Source organism: Mesoplodon densirostris, chromosome X, assembly GCF_025265405.1.
Source record: "Mesoplodon densirostris isolate mMesDen1 chromosome X, mMesDen1 primary haplotype, whole genome shotgun sequence".
In the NCBI taxonomy this organism is placed as follows: Eukaryota; Metazoa; Chordata; class Mammalia; order Artiodactyla; family Ziphiidae; genus Mesoplodon; species Mesoplodon densirostris.
The window spans coordinates 41,496,950-41,514,795 of NC_082681.1; the positions used below are offsets into that span (position 1 = coordinate 41,496,950).

The 17,846-nt window shown below is 42.9% G+C and overlaps 1 protein-coding gene across 1 annotated transcript in view; it reads left to right on the plus strand.

The window, feature by feature from the left end:
• GUCY2F (guanylate cyclase 2F, retinal) overlaps positions 1–8,517 on the plus strand; it is a 98,027-nt gene extending 89,510 nt beyond the window's left edge. The window contains 3 exon segments of the mRNA XM_060086421.1: positions 2,716–2,810; positions 8,248–8,336; positions 8,430–8,517. Of these exon segments, the coding sequence (XP_059942404.1) occupies positions 2,716–2,810; positions 8,248–8,336; positions 8,430–8,517 (272 nt within the window).
• The last annotated feature ends 9,329 nt before the right edge of the window (positions 8,518–17,846 follow it).

Below are 17,846 nucleotides of genomic sequence, written 5' to 3' on the forward strand. Positions count from 1 at the left end.
AGTGACGCTGAAACAGCCAGACAATTTGATCAAAACAGCTCAAAAGAATCCTTTGGGTAAAGGAACAAACTGGCCAACCCGGTGGGTTTGGGAACGTCATATTGAAAAAGGAAATAGGTAAGGGACTGACATTTTTCAGTTTTTCAGCTAGTTTGTGGAGACACACCCAGAGCCACCTGTCTCCCAGCCAGCTGCTGTTTGCTGCTCTAGTCCTCTTTTTGAACTCGTCACGACCCCAGGAGTTCTGGCTTCATCAAATAGTGCCCTCAAATTTAGCTAGCAATAATCCCTCAATCTAAGGAGCTTGGAATTCTGAAATGATTAATTTCAATTTGCCTGTATATAAAACTCTTAGCTTCTACCAAAACAGGCATGGTATAAAAGATACCATTTCTCCCTACTTCTTTGAGAAGAAAACTGTACAAACCATTAAGTCATTTGTGTGCTGCTGGCAACTCTTCCTTGGTTATTTCCTGCTACTATTAAGGCAATGTCAGAATCAAAACGTGCTTTACCTATATTATGGTTGAGCAAAGCGATTTGTTCAAGCTAGTATAAAAAAAGCATCAAGAACCACAATAGATTCTATATATAGTTTTCATGGATTTTACATTTAAGAAAACCACTTAAGCCTTTAGCAGCCCTGGCTCTGGCAGCTACTAAGCAAGACAAGCTCTTCTCAAACTTTAGCAATATACATAAACAAGTCCCTGATGATGGTGGCCTATATCACAGTGGGTGGTGCCCTGTCTGACCCTCCCCCCATCACTCATGTGTGGAAACAGCCTTGCACAATAGGTCCAGTCTTAGTCAATCTAGCCTGTGCAGCCATGATTAAGGAGGCAGCATGGAACTTAGAAGCTGTTGTCAGAATAAATTTTCTGACATCTGCGAAAGTCTTCGAACTCCACAGATATGGCAGAGGCCATGGAACGAGTCATCCAGGAACTGCTGCACGCATATAACTTTGCTCTGGAAGTGCAACCCAAGAGGAAGTGAAATTGATCATGGAAACGCAATGCAGATTTGGCACAGTACTCTGGACTGATGTAAGCTTGTAGAACACTGAAGTCATATTCTGGTCTGCACTAGGGAAACTCACTCTACACATTTCACGTTGGAAATACGGAGTTGAGAGCAGAAAGTGAATTTTCAGATTCAGGCAGCACCTTGTCCAGTGATCAGCTAGGAAGGAGAAAATGGAGTGAATCATGCACAGCAGTGTATATTAAGCACTGACTATGCAAGGAAGGCATTATGAGGGATACAAAGAAGCATACATATGTGGTCTCTGCACTACAGGAACTGGTTAGAGTGCTTTTCTGGAAGCTAATGACTGTGACTGAAATACCACATTAAGCGCCACTCCTGAGTGAAGATCTGTAAAGAGGTAGACTAACTTCATGAAGATCTGTAAAGAGGTAGACTAACTTCATTGTTGGATATGAGACTAGGACGTGTCATAGGTCTATTTTTAAAAAAAATCAATTTCATCAATACCTCCTTTATGCTCAGTTGAATCTACTGATTCTGGAGTGGAAGTGACTAGTAACCCAGCCCTGGAGTGATCTTCCTTGCCACACAACTGGATGGTGGTATTGAGCTGTGTGTTCCCCGTCAGTAGGATTATTCTACTGAAATGTTCCCTCACAACAAGATGCTAGTGGAATGTCACACATAGGGCTGGCTAGGGACACACTAGGTGAATTTTAAGGATGGGACAACCTTTTTGGAGCAGAGGTTTTGGGTGACCATGAGGTAGTGCGGAAGATATAAACAATACTGAGCTGTCAAGAGAAGGAAAGTCATTGTAGAACACATCAGAAATTTCTTGCAGTCCTTTTCGGCCATGACTTGTTACTCAGATTGTACTCAGATTCTAAAAGAATTACTTTCTCAAGTGTGTGTGAGACTGTCTTGTACTTTTATTGAACACAACTTGAACAAGGTCTTACTTCATAGGATGACAGTTTTCAGGACAGTTAAGGATCCTACCTCAGTTAAATGATTGTTCTTCACCAAAGAATTAGACTTAATTTCTAAAAAGAAGTTTTAGTCATAGTTCCTCATATAAAGCTCTCATCCTCAGTTGGGATTATTAGTTGCAAAATGATCCATTCATGTGTGTACACAGCTAGAGGCACCCACCCAAAGGACAGCTATAGAAGTAGTCACCACAGAATGTTGGCAGAGGTCTTGGTACATTTCTCTCTGATGTTTTAAGTTCAGCAATACTGAAAGACAGTTGGATGGATGTATAGGGAAGAGACACCCTTTTGCCTCTTAAGTAGGATGTGCAAACCTTGGGGGTTCAGATCCAGCAGCAGCCTGTGAGAGTGGCTGCTGAAGCTTAACTTCCCTCAGATGAGGTCACGCTTCAGCTAAGAGCCAAGTAGTGGTTGTTTTTTTCTTCATCTCAAACCTCAAGTTGAATGAACACCTTTCTATCACATGGTCTTTCATCTGAGATAGTGTCTAGGAGGCTGATAGGTGCTACAGCTAATGTTTTATTTGGTGTTTGGCCTGGTGAGGAAGGCCATCCATCTCCCTCTCCTCCTCCTGTGAAACTCTAACTAAAGCTCTCTCTCTCTCTCTCTCTCAGGGACTTTGCTTAGGGTCTAGTTCATTTAGAAGTGGGGGCATTTATTACATTAATATTTTTCTCACTGATTTTACCTGAAAAGATCCAAAGTCATGCCTCTCTTGCTTTTACAGCTTATCGCATTCACGTCAGTCACAGCACGGTGACAATTCTTCGAACCCTGAGTGAAGGCTATGAAGTGGAGCTTCGAGGAAGGACAGAGCTCAAGGTATAATGTCCTTTTGTTTTTTGAGTCAAACCACTTGGACACACCTGCTCCTGGAGAGGTCATGGTCTGCTGAAAGAGTTTACCTGGGTGTCTGATTATAATTTGGGCAGAAGTTCCAGCTCCATTTCTGGTTCCCAAAAGATTGTTCCTTTTTGCCTCACTTTTCATTCCTTTAAAATATGGCTACAGTGAGAAGGGTCGTTAAAATCCCTCTGCATTTTTCTGACTAGGAGTTGCATTTTTCTCTCTTAAAAAATTGCCCAGAATTTGCATTTCAGTGAGTGGCACTATTTTTTTTTTTTTTTTTTTTTTTTGGCGGTACGCGGGACTCTCACTGTTGTGGCCTCTCCCGTTGCGGAGCACAGACTCCGGATGCGCAGGCTCAGCAGCCATGGCCCACGGGCCCAGCCGCTCCGCAGCATGTGGGATCTTCCCGGACCAGGGCACGAACCCGTGTCCCCTGCATCAGCAGGCGGACTCCCAACCACTGCGCCACCAGGGAAGCCCTGAGTGGCACTATTATTTACATTTTCTAACTTCCATTTCATTTAGTATGTGGCAGTGCTACAGTGTTGGGGAGTTTGGGTTTTCTGTCCATCTGCTTGGTGGCTCTCCTTTCTGATTTTTCATCCACAACATTGACCCCCTGTTTACGGAGAGGCTTTATGTCTTTCCCCAAGAACCAGTCAGTTCTGATGAAAGACAAACATTTTATAGTGCCTTTTCTCTGTTAGGACTATCACTTGATCTGGGATTCAGGATTATAGTAATATTCCTTTTTCTTTTTTCACCATTTCCACTGGATTCTTTTCATCTTCCTCTGGGTACTCCAGGGCCCCTGGTCATCCCAACTGTAAGAGACTCTAGAGATTTGATAATTTAACTCCATTTTCAGATGAAGAGCCGAGGCCCAAAAAGGTGAAGTAATTTGATCAGGGTCATATAGTCAGTTGATAGCAGAGTCAAGCCATAACCCAGGAAGCCTGACTTCCCATTCAGTAGTCTTTCTATGATACCATTGTCCATGAAAATTATTTCCCCAGTGATTATTCTTGGGCAAAGCAAAATCCGGGCAGTGAGTGATGCACAATTTGTCTCTGTCATTTGCATGCCTACCCCAAATAGTGGCAATTTACATATAAAAGGATTTCAGAAGTCAAAGATTGGAAGGCCTGGTTCTAGTTGATCAATTAATTCCCTTTATGGCTAGTCTTAGGTTGTCCCTTCCAATAGATCCTTAATATCTTCTAGCAGGGGGTATGGGTCACTTATTAGGGGACAGAGGTTTCTTTCCCACCTCTGCAGAGAGCACAAAGATAGGATGTGGGTGACGATATTACTTAGGCAATGAATCAAATCACCCAAGGCGTTTGTGATCCCTCTATATATTTGGTCATTTCTCAGCAGAAGAGGACAAAGGTGGCTTGGTTTACTGAAGCACTTGCCTGCCTGTATTACTAGACACAGATTCCCTCATTTAAGAGAGGATTTAAGAGCTGAAGAGTTGCCACTTTTGAAACTGAAAAGGAAAAATATACCCCCATCCCCATGGCTTTTATTACCCCCCAAATACCATTCAGGAGCAATCACATCTTTGGGTGGTTCACATACAAAAGCAGGACTACTTTAAAAGGCCCCTTTGCAACTTCACAGTTTCTCCTACCCCAGGGAATTTGGGGGAAGAGGCTGGGAGAGGCTTCCCCAAAGGCCATGTCAGGCCTTGGTTATTGGGGTGGCAGGGGCCTCCTGAGGAAGAGAGATTGACGGGGAGATACTGAGAGAGAAGAAGAGAGGGTGCCCCAGGGGAAAGGAAGGGAGAGGAGGGGAGATCTTTTCTGTCTCTGTACCTCTACCTCCCCACCAGAGGCAGGTATTGGCTATTACCTAGTAGGGACTTGGGGACAGAAGATTCCTTGTCCCTTGAGGGCATGCAATACATCCCCAATAAGACCACATCACCAGCACACTTTAGAAATTCTGATTTAACATTTCCACCACCCCCCACCCCCCACCCCCATCCACACTGTGCTGCTGGAAAGCAAGAACCGCTGTAGTGCCTGGGTCAGAAGGACCACATTTGATGGCCAGCCAGGTGTGATTTCAAAGCTGATGGCCAAAAACATCCTCTCCTTCCAGCTGGCTGACGCTTAAAATTCCTCCATCAGAGCCTCTTCTCTTCAGCTCAAGGCTTGGATCCAGTAACAACAACACTCTTCTCCCCTCTACCCCCCATCCCATTTCCTTCACTGGAGTGATGACGCTTTAAGTTGTTTCTTTTAGTGGGATCAAAGATGTGGATTGGATTGGCTGAGAGAGGAGAACACAGAGAAGTTGAGTAATTGAGTGGGAGGGGGATACAAAGAAAGAGACCAAAATGAGGAAGCTTAGAGGCGGACACATTTAGAGACAAGAAGCTCATACTCTCTGGGAAGCTGTTCCCCTGCCTACTCCAACCTCTTCTTGTACTATACTGGCACAGAATCATCAGTGCTTAACTGGCCATTTCTGCTTTTTTCAATATTTTTCTCCTAATGGCCTGGCGATAAGTCATCTTATTACCTCTTCTCTTACATGAATGAGTCCTGTTTCAGTTACTGTTTTCCTAACAAGTTTGAAGCTCCTTGCTGAGACTTTGTATATATCTAGGCTTATCACATATATTTGCCAGGGCCTCTTAGGTAGGTTTACATTCTGAAAAACTTTCCCCAAATGGTTGTTCTTAGTTGGTTTCTGTTGTCCTTGCCAGAGGTGGACATTTACACACCAGCAACTGAGCTAAGAAGTAATGAGGTTGTATTGACAGAGTCATGAAGGTCAGAAGGTCTGGTCCATAATTCTTGTCCCATCAATGACTCAATGTGTGACATTGGACAAGTAACTTCATCTTCTCTGTGCTTCCATTTCTCAACATGGAGGCCTCTTCTGACCTGTGATTATCAGGCAGATCATTAATCACAAGCTTTAAAATTCCCCGCAGTTGCTTTTTGGCCTCTAGACCTGCCCCTTGACTCCAGTGTGTTGGAAAAGTTATATGGTGTAGAGGGAAGAACACTGAAAATTTGGAGTCTAAGGTGTTAACTAGACTTCTTGTTGTGATCATTTCACAATATATACAAATATCGAATCATTATGTTGTACACATGAAACTAATATAATGTTTTATGTCAATTATACCTCAATAAAATATAGCAAAGTCATAGTAAAAAATAAATAAATAAAATTTGTAGTCTAGTAGGGTTGGGTTCAAGTCCCAGCTATGCCTACTTATTGACGAGTCATTTTATCACCATAAACCTCAGGGACCCCATTTGCAGAATGAGGTTAATAATAAACCTACTTTCCACAGTTTTTGTGAGGATTAAATAAGACAGGAGGTGCCAAAGTATCTTAAAAGTGTCAGGCCAAAGTAAAGTGCTATTATTTGGGAGGTCTCTGGGACTGCCTAGGGATTGATACTGAGTCAGAGAGTTCACTTTAGGCTTCAGTTGTTGCATACTTGTTTCCCCCCCCCCCACCTCCCTTCAGCAGACTTTTGAAAGTAGGGTGGGTAAACAGAGAGCTAGGATTCTAAGAATTCTCCTGGATGGGCTCCAAAACCTCAGAGAGCCCCTGGAGCTCCCCAGCATACTCTTTGATTTGGAAGCTTGCCTGAGTCCATAACACTTCCATCCTATTTTGCAACCATTGGTTTTGGCATGCCAGTATGTCCCAGGACTCACCCAAATATCTAAGACAATCCTGGCATCTGCAAATCTCCCTTGGGGATTGGCATGCTGTCCTGATAGCCCCTAGAGCTCAAGAAAAATAGTCAACTATGGTTGGGGGTTGGGGTCAAGTTCTGAGAGTATGTTTTACCAAAATGAGGTACAATGACACCTTGAGTATTCCAAGTACTCAAGGAATGAGAGTGCCAGTTAATGGAACAGTCTATTTACTGAGCACCTGTTCTATACGAGACACTGTACTAGGTTCTGTGAGGAAAATAAGGAGCTGAGGAAGCAGAAGATTTGGGCTTCTGTTTAGGGCCCAAGACATGGCCTGATAATTGTTTTTATTTAATTACACTGTGAGCTCCTTAAGGACAGAGCCATCTCTGTATTCCCGGCCCTGACACCACGAGGGTGGAATAAAGGTAAGAATGAGTGATGGGAGCATATTTTTAAGTTGCTCACTTCTTCTGAAAACAGAGTGGCCCCAAACAGTCCAATTATTTGAGGTTTAGGTTTAGGGTGGGTTGGCTGCCTGTTCATGGAGGTCGGGCTGTCGTGGTATTCTCTTCCTACTCACCTCACGGAGGGCTCGTTCAGAGCCTTGAACCAAATATTTGCGAAATGCTTTGAGATTCTCCAATTAAATGTGCTAATTATTATTATGGTTGTTGTTGTGATTGTTAAGGGCTGGATATATGTGATGTAAAATAGGGAATAATGGATTTGATATTTAAAGGGGTCACACCTCATTGGAATTTCTAAGTTAAACTATTTAGAACTGTTCCAAATGAGATCTGTCGAGAGTGAGACCTTATTTCAGATTAATGAATTGGAAACACATCCCATTACTTTTCTCAGTCTTAGTAAACACATTTTTCCCTTATGGATTGGGGAAAATGAGAGGACAGAGAAAAAAGAATTGAAAGCAGGAGAGAGAACCACATTGCTGAGGAGGGTTGATTGGAAAGAGGGGAGGACAGGGCAGAGGCAGAAAATTTGGCTCTTCTGAGGTCATCACGCAGGCTCTGGGGCAATGAACTTGAGTTTACATTCCCTTCCTCTTCTCAGACCTGTGGTTCTTGACAGTCAACTAATGGGGCTGTAGGTGGAGGCCTCCCTGGGGTCTCTCTCTGTAAGACTCCCTTGGCAGGAAGAAAAGAACATTGCAGAAATGCAGACTTCTCAAAGCAGCCAGGATGCCCTGGGCTTAAGATCAAAGTTGCATGGCATGCTGTCCATTTCTATTCCCTTTTTGGGTTTTGTGAGAACCATTGGATGGTGGAGTGTTGGGGATGGAGGTGGACTCTGAACGTATGTACTCTAGATACAAAAGACAATGGGTTGCCTAATTCCAAAAGATGATGGCAAAAATGACAAATGGAATCTTTGATTGAACGTACAGATGTTTGGTTGTTATGAAGCGAAACATCCACGTATTCCCAAAGATGGAGCTGCGTGGCAGCGGGTAGACAAAACATCTGGATGACAGCTTGAAATGCTGTTTGCTTTTCATCTGGCCGCTGTGGCAGCTTATGGAGCTTGTCTGAGCCTTAGGTATATATGGCAAAGAAGCCGTGTAGGAAGGAAGACTCCAGGGAGTGGTGATAAGGGGAAAGCAGAGGCAGTTTCTGAGCCAAACGGAATGTTTGCACCCTATTGACCAGAAGGACTTCTTTAGGAAAATTGGTTATAGCACGTTTAAGATTTTCCATATTTTCTATAATAAGGGTAAAGGCACAGAAGAGACCTTCTGGCTGGTTGGAAAAAAAGGCTTCACGAAGCCCCTTCCCGTGCCTCCACCAGTGGGCAAAGATGGGTAAGTGGAGATCACACTTAGTTAGCATCTTCCCATGCCCCTCTCTGCCACACTCTCTTCGTTAACTATTTTTGTTTCTCTCCTGCCCCGCAGACAAGTGGGCCATGGCCTGCAACCAGTGGAGATCACAGCCTTCCAAAGAAGAAAAGCAGAAAAGCAGCTGGTGAGAAACAAGCCGTAAGGTAATGGCCAGCAGGAAAACAGAGCCCAGGAACTGGCCAAATATTCAAAGCTGGGGCTCCCTTTGGCATGGGTGCCGGTCTCAGCCTACATTCCGTTGGCAGAGTGTGATGGAGTTGGTGAATTTCCAAGCTCCACTGAGTTGCGCAAAAACCTTGTGGGGAGGCCTATTGCAGAGCAAGCTGCATCTGAGGGAGGTCAGCTGCCCCGGCCTTAGAGAGATCTTCACCTCCTCACTGATAACGTATTTGAATGTTAATGAGGCTGGCCTTGTTATCCAGTTATCAGGCAGGTGCACCCATCTGTCTCATTGTGAGCACTTGGGCCTCACGGTGAGCCACCTCTGGTCTTTAGAGACTCACCTCTACTTAAGCCACACAGCAATATTGCAACGACCCCCTTTTCCCAGGATCTATTGGCAACATCATCTTCGAGGGGATGCTTATGTCATTTCCTCTGCAGGCCCTGCCCAATTGCTTCTGAGGTTTGTATTGCCAACCAAAATAAGACTGGCAACTCCTTGACTGCCTGGCTCGGATTCACGACAATTTCCCTCATCCCTCCTCCCCTACTAGAAGGGTATCATTCCTAAGCAGCAACAAGAGCCTAATTATCAAGAATTCTCCCCATGTATTTATCTCTGAGGAATCCATTGCTTTATTGGGCTCCTGTCAGTATCTTTTCTTTATCTTGCTTTCTTATTCTCTCTTTCATGGAGACACTGACCCTCAGACCCATTGCTCTCTCCACATATCCTTGGAAATCACACGATTCTAAAGTAAACATTAGGGCATCTCCACACACTCCTGCTCCCTTGTCTTTTTAACATGTTCCAGAATAATCACAATTCCAACAGCAGCTACCAAAGGCATCCACATTCTTCCTATATTTCCACTAGCCTTTGTTGACTTTGTCAGCTCTCGATGACTCTTTTCTCCTAAGAAAACCCATGCATCCTCATTTCTGTGACTATCACAGGTACCCTCTATGTGTCATAACATTTATGCTTCAGAAAGCTTCTGCACTGAGCATATGGCTGCCCTGCGGCCCCCTGCACCACCCTCTGCCACCCTGCCACTTGGGACCTGGCTCTGTTCTTTCCTCCTAACCAATACAAGCAGATAATCAACTGGGACACACATTCATCCAATCTCCAAGACATTCTTTCCTGTGGGGAAGGAAACACCCAAGACACACAGCACACAGTCAGTCTTGGTCTCTGCCTCTGTCTCTGTCTCTCTCTCACAGCAGGAAAGGGTTTGGAAGCTCTTGAAGGGTTTTCCCTCTGGCAGGGTGGCACAGGCATTGGAGGTACCGCACAAGAATCTATCCATTCCTAAGAATGTGTTGGAGTTTGCAGCAGAAAACACTGCAGCTGACTCGCCGTCGTTTGCTGTGTGCTTGGTAGCGCTTTCCCAGCACTGGAGATGGATGTAGCTGAGGCCATTTACACTCACTCATCTGGATCCCCTTGATAGAGGGCAAGATTCGGTGGGCTGTGCATCTGTGGAACGGATTGAAGTCAATTGGCCCCAAAGTGGATTTGACCTCTGATCCTGGCCTCATCAGCACTTGTGCTTTAAGCAGCATGTTAATTGACCACAATGGCCTTGGCAGGCTGTACAAATCACAAAAGTCCTCAAAAAAGAGCCCCCTCGGGCTTCCCTGGTGGCGCAGTGGTTGAGAGTCCGCCGGCCGATACAGGGGACATGGGTTCGTGCCCCAGTCCGGGAAGATCCCACATGCTGCGGAGTGGCTAGGCCCGTGAGCCATGGCTGCTGAGCCTGCGCATCCAGTGCCTGTGCTCTGCAACGGGAGAGGCCACAACAGTGAGAGGCCCGTGTACCGCGAAAAAAAAAAAAAGAGCCCCCTTAACAAATTTCAGAAGGCTTGACCTAAATCCAAGAGCTCCCAGACATCTCACTTACCTTTCATTAAATGTCCTATGTTGATGCCACTGACTAACACCACCTATTCCAGAATGTTTCCAACTTTCTATGAATTTTCAGGCTGACTCTTAGTGAGATAGACTCAACTTATAAAATACCCACAAGATCTAGGAATGCCTCACACGTGCTGCCACTACCACGGGAGCCATTGAGGAGACACTTGAAACCTTGAGAGAGCATTGTGGTGTCAGACAGGGAGGAAGGAAAGATGCTGTGAAAGGGGGCATAGCTTTGGCGAAGTGACTGCAGGGCTTGCCTTTCAGGCTGCACCCTGCTACCTACCTAGTAGCTCCTTCCTCCTGTCCTCCAATATCTACCACTTCCTAAAACTTCCTAGAGGTTGTTACTTTCCCTTAAATTTCACCAACTGGGGTTCATTTCGGGTTGACAAGCCTCCTCTTCCAACCATAGATATACATTTTGGAGGGTAAGAGGCGATTCATCACTAATATCATAATGAAGGTGAACTGAGCTAGATGCTCAGGAGGACTGGGAAGTTTCATTTTCATCAGGACTAGGAGAAATGAAGAAGTTGGCAGTTTTTTGTTTTTGTTTTTTTTTTTTTTGGTAGTACGCGGGCCTCTCGCTGTTGTGGCCTCTCCCGTTGCGGAGCACAGGCTCCGGATGTGCAGGCTCAGTGGCCATGGCTCACGGGCCCAGCCGCTCGGCGGCATGTAGAATCTTCCAGGACTGGGGCACGAACCCGCATCCCCTGCATCGGCAGGCAGACTCTCAACCACTGCACCACCAGGGAAGCCCGAAGTTGGCAGTTTTGAAGAATGAAGGATTATAGTGGAAGACTTGGGACAAGACATGAGCAATGGATCCCTAGGAGATGTGTGAAACAAGTATGAGGGTGGAAAAGTCAGTTTAGATTCCTCTACTTTAAAACTTTTGCTTTGGGTTTTCCTTGGACCCAAAGAATGGGAAGAATGAATGCTTTTCCTTCTGCTCTCAGGACCTAGGACCTCAGCCAGAGGGCTAATATAACTCTGCTTCATGTGGGTTCAATCAGCCTTTGTGTACTGGCCTAGAAACCTGACCACCACATATGTAACACAGTTTCTATGCAGCAAGGCATTCCAAACTCCAAGTCATTGACTTATAAATGTTTAGGACACATCTTATTAGGAAGTTGAGAATTACCTATGTATTAATGTGCCTTCTCTTTTTTTGTTAAATCTGTAAAAACCTTGTAAATAGCAACATTATGCAATTGTAATTATGGAATCCTGACAAATGTAATTATGTTTATTTGTTCAACGACCCAGGAAAGTTTAGCAATTTGCAAACTGCTGGTGGAGTAGCATGATGTTGCAGGGCTTGGAATCATTCATATTGAAATCCTGTGAAAGGCCTAGGATGGAGAAGGTATACTTACTGTTTTCTCTTTCTCCCACCCAGGAGCAAAGGGCTCCAAGATTGGCATCTTCTCTTGGTGAGGCAATGGAAAAGCTCACTCCAGTTCAACAAATTGTTCTGCCTGGGCAAGAAATTAGTGAACGACTATACCTCTGAGGATGATGACCAATGTCTAGGGTTATTCAAGCCTAATTCCACTGTAAGGGGGCCCCTGGGAAGTAACTTTAATAAGCTTCACTCACTACACAGCTATCACCAAAAGGCCATTTGAATGTATACTACAATGGATGTGAACCCTAAGGAAGGGCAGAGAACCACCTCCAAGTTTAGTCATTCTAAAAGAGCAGACCCTACTTGGACTAAGATAAGAAGCTCTCTATTTTCACAGAAAAAAAGTAGGAGGCACTTTGTTTTCTTTTTCGTTTCGTTTGAATCTCTAGAAAGTATTTAATGGGCACAATTTATAACTCAGATACTGTGAGACTAGTGCCAGGATAAAACATCTTCCAGCAAACATACATCTGAATCCCAGTGCGCTGTGACCTCAGTTGGCTGGAATGCATAGGGAAGAGGAGGGGGGAGAAGAGTCTGGTTAACTGTGTTGTTTGGATAACTGAGGGCTAAGAAGAAGTTCCTTTGTTTTCTGATTGCTTATTACTCAAAATCTTTCCAGGACTGTCATGGTCTCTTTTCTTGTCTAAGTAAGGAGAATCTAGGCAATACAATTGAATTGTCCTTGCTAGGTGAGTATCTCACTGGGCCTCAGGGTCACATTCTGAACATGACGGAAGAGATGTAAGAGATATTGTTAGGGTAAAAGATATAGCGGTCGTAGATTGACTTGAGCAATTCTCTTACAGTTTGGTACTTTCCCTCCCTTCCCCTGTCCACCCTGCCTTTCAAGCCCCTACCCCTGCCCTTAAACTAAATCCCTTTGAACATTTGCTTTTACTTTATTCTTTTAGTTTTCCTACTTTCAAGGGGTTATTGGCAGTGGATTGCTACAGTCACATGGACCGAAGCAATAAGGCTTAAGTCACAGGCATGTTTAAAATAGTTAAGCAAGCTTTTCCTCTCTTTTATTATAAAAAATAATCTCTTTATTAAAACAGCTGAACCCAAACATATCAGCCAGTAAAGCAGTTAATTCTTTTAGAACAAGCCTTTTTAAAGAGAGAAATGCCTAAGGTATAATTTGATACCTTTCTCACTAATATTTAATTTTTCCATTATCAGCTCACCCTGAATCTGAGCTTAGAGTCACAAGCTCTTCCCAGCATTTTTCCCTCAATCTTCAGTCAAAGCGCCCTTGGACTACTCTCTTCACAGAAGCTCACTTCTCTCAGCCTCAGGGTGGTCTATTTACTATACTAAAGCTGTTCAAGAGGACGCAGAAAAGGCTCAAGTTGCCTTTCAATCTCCTCGAACTGAGTTTCTAATCCCTTTTTCTAGACATGGCAGTGGAGGAGGAGACATGAAATATCACCTTCTACTGGTGGCAAGGTTCAGTCAAAAGCTGAACTTTTAAGACTTCTAGAAAGAGGCAAAGCCTGAGGGAAGTTTCAAAGAAAGGTACCAACTTAAAACATGACTTTACTTCTATGGGAGGTGGTACTGCCCTCTTATATGAATATGGAAGGATTTTGGGGGGCAAGGTAGGGGGAATGAGGATGCAGCTGTAGGTGCCATGGATCAGGATTCTCCCAGACATCGTGTAGTGCTTTAACCCCAGGGACTGACTAGCCCCTGGGCTGGCCCTGTAAAGTGAGCACTGACCAGCCAAAGTCTTTTAGTGAGCCATAAGATCCACTGAGTGTGATCGCTAGCTCTGTATCGAATCCTACCCCTTAGTTCCCCCTTTGGTATTTCTCTAGTCCAGCATGCCAACCAAGCCTACCTTGTCTAGCCTGCTAGTCCTGTCTTGGTCATGATCACATCTCCCTTTGCTTGATTCTATCATGAACCTCTATCTAAAATCATCCATCCTTTCTTGGATTCTTTTTCATTAAGGCCTTCTGCATTGACCAAAACTAAGCTTTCTTCAATTTGCCTTAGTGTTTTAATTATTTATGGAGAAGAAAAACACTCTCTACTTTCATGTACCATTTGATTTATTTAATGGAGTATAGCCTGATTCTTATATTTCTCTATTCATCCGTCACTAATAACACAGGAGCTTGAGTTGGTGGTTAAGAGGGACCAAAATGATTTTTTCAAAATGATGTTTTCCTAAATAAACTATATTCTTTGTGCAAAACAAAATATTTAGGAAACAACTTAAACAAGGTTTTCAAATAGCTATTTAAATCAGTTTCACCACATCCCTTATATCTGTTTGTTTTCTTGTGATTTGGCTCTACTCAAAATGGATTATTGGAAAAAGAAAGCCAAATGCTGATGAACTTCAAGTTGGGTTCTGCTTACTTGAGGTTGGACTGTACTCTACAAACGTAACGTAACAGAATGGTCATCCCATGGGGGATTATTTAAATCTTTTTAGATTTTTTTTCTTACTGATCTCAACAGCAATACATGTTCATTGTAGAAAATTTAGAAAACACAGAAAGGCACAAAGGAAATTGAAATTGCTCAAAATCCCTTTAAATCATTTATTCTATTTTATCCTTCCTGTTTGGGCTCACTTCATAGATTATTGCATGTTATTATAACATCCAGCCAGCCAAAGAATACCTGAAGTCAGCCTGATTCTCAAATTAGTCCACTTTACTTTTATTTGATTTTATTGCTGGCAGTGTTACTCATATGTCTGGTGGCGGAGGCTGAATCTGTTTAGATTGTGGGCAGCTTTCAGTGATCCACTTATTCCTTATTTCACTGGATGTAGCTAAGCAGGAGGAGATAGCAGATGGCTATCTACCTCATCTGTAACTTGGTTTACTACACAAAACTACTCTACCAAAAAGTGTTGTTCCAAGGACTCCCATTCTGCCTACCTTGTCTTAGACTTAGTATAAACAACTTTATTACCAAGCTACTCATCTCATCACATTCTTGTCCTTAAGCCAAGTGGAATCAACTTGCAAGGAGTGGGAGGTGGCAAACGGCCAAATGGTAATACTTCGTACACTGGGTGGTCACATCTATGTGACATCAAACAATTGGATGTAACTTGAAAACTCAGTTGAATCAAGTAAGCATTAATTAGACAAAAGGCCACAATGGATTGGCCCTTTTATTTTAGCCTCCTCTTCAGCCAAAGCTAGTCGACTTAATCAAGCACATTTCCCACCTGGCTGGTTACTCCTAGCCCATTAAAATAATGGAATCTGTGCAATACGATTCTCTCTTACCCCTTCTCTGGTCCATGCTGTCTTCTCAGCTCAAGATGACTGATAGGTAGACCACAAACACAGACACAAGGTACCTTTTAAAAACCTACAATACATCTGTTATTTGTATGTTGTTTGGGTTTCTCTGGAGTGGTTTGTAAAAACTGTGCTATCTTACCTCCTTTCCAGTTTGGATTTGCTGCAGGATAAGCAATAGTGGATCTCTTTCAAAGAGGCACTGAGAACAGAGGTGACTATTAATCTATTTTCTAACTTTGGCTCACTGCAAATTAGAGTGGCTCCAGATGCCACTAAAGATTTTTCAAAGGTGACCTAATTCCAAGCAAATGAACGTGAGCACATAGAGTTATAGACCTGGCAGGGCCCTGGAGACCATCAACCTTGTTGAAATGTGGAAAAGTACATTAAGGTCCAGAGAGGAGAAGCTGTCTTCCTAAAGTCACTATCTAGTTAGTAAAAGAGGAACTGCTCTTACCAAGTCAAAAAGAGATCTGAGTTATCAAGGACAACCCTTGACCCTTAGGAACACTCCTTAGATATCCTGGGGAAAGACCCCTAAGTATACGTATGGGCATAAGCTTAGCAGGAATACTTTGGTTTGGGGTGTTTTGAGCTAGGTGACTATTGACATCACAGTCCAGAGAGAGAGAGAAAAAAAAATTGCAGATTCCTTGGTCACTAAATCACCTTTATCATGCAGACAGGATCTCATCCAGAGCCATACATGTTCCTAAGTTGATTTGGCCCGAGCAGATGAAAAACAATCCTCCAATTCTGCCCAGCCTTATGGATTCATTTGTTACTTGAAAGCACATGGTCTTAGTCCTATTTATAGAATTAAAGTCTCAGAAATACCTGAGAAGAGGCCTGACTTCAGAGGACATCTTAGGAATATTTTCACTGTGCCCATCATCCAAATAAGAGCTCCAGTATATGGGGAGGGAAGTCAGAGGAGAACCAAGCCTGCAAATTTCAAAGCGAGATAAGAACCAATTCTGATTACTATTGTTGACAACACCTTTCTCCTCCAGAGCCATGAAATCTGAGTTGTGGGTACAGTTCTGTACCCAGCGGGAATAGTCTGGCCAGGGAGGAACTTTGCCCCTGCACTCACTGGCTGCAGCTACCTCAGGGTGATTGAGCCCAGCATGGGAAGTAGTCCCCGGTGAATTTCTCATGACCATGCTTTTCTGGAATGAGAGATCAAAGGAAAAGCAATTGCTCCAAGCAAATGCTTAGAATCCTCTAGGGGACTAGCTGATGGAGGTAGGTTCTTTATAAGTAGCAGTATATTACCTTAATTGGGACATATTTGATGTGACTAAGAAGCAAGACTTGCTTGTTCTTTTGGGTATCCCTTGGTCCAGGAGCAATCTAGGGTCAGATTAAATTCAGTTGGATGGTTGTGAGTCTGCAGAACCTGTCTCATAGGTCAGACTTGGGTTGACTTGGTTTCTTGTCCTCAAAGGACAAATATTAACATGAAATATCCTTATTTATGCCTATAAAGTGCAACACTATTTTAATGGTTTGTAGTGACAGTGTTCCAAAAGGGTGTCAAAAGATGGTTATGTTACTCCAGAGAAGTAAATTTTTTCTCTCTCTGGGTATACCTCTATCTATATTTCAGTGTACCTTTCTGGGATTAAAGCTCAGATCTTATAATCTTCTCTATCCTCTTTCTACAGTTTATGCTCTAGCCCAAACCTAGTGCTTGCTCTTTCCCCTGACCTTTTCTGATTCCATGCCTTTATTCATGCTTTTCCCTCTACCTGAAATTCCCTCTGAATACCACCATAGGAGGCCAATCCTTCAAAGTCTAGTCAAATATCACTTTCTCCAAAAAGCCTTCCTTTTTCCCACTAGTGATATGTCCCTATTTCTGAAGTCCTGTAATAATTGTACCTATACTTCTTTAATGGTTATATAATATTAACTTGTTTTCTAGCTATTTGTATATTTGTCTTGTTGTCTCTACTATACTTCATTCTAGAGAGAAAAAAAAAAATGTTACAAGCTTCTTGATGGCAGGAACCATGTTCAATTCATCTTTGTACTCTGCACAGTGCCTGACATATATAAAAGGCACTCAATAAATATTTGGTGAATGAATAAATGAATGTTTCTATGCCTCTCTGTATATCTTCCCTCTGTGCATTTTCATCTCTTTTCCTTTTTTATTTAATATTTTTCCAGTGTTTCCATCCATCTCTCTATCTCTCACCACCCTTCTCTATCTGTATCTCTATATAAATTTATATATATATAATGTAGTTAACCATTATACAAAAATGTATTTTGTATTTGTGGTGTTTATTAAGTTGAGGTTAAATATCTTGCTTTTCATTTGAAAAGCAGTACTGTTTTTATATTTCCCTCATAAAATTTCCAAGAGGTAAATTAAGTCACATTTCTATTATGCCATTGTTGCTTAACCTTTTTTTATCTTGATAGCCACTGTCTTTTGATAGCAAAAATGGTCTCCATTCATGCATTGAAAATAATCCAATTATTGTTTACTATGGTTTTCTCTTAAGGCATTGAGAGGAGCCAATTTTAGGAATTATAATACTTAGCCAAGAAAAGTGGAGACTAAAGAACTAAGGGGGAGCATGATAGCTGTTTTGATGCATGTGAAAGGCTACAATGAAGAGCAGGATTTCACTTTGTTTTAGGTGGTCTCAGGAGACAGAATCTGAATCAAATGA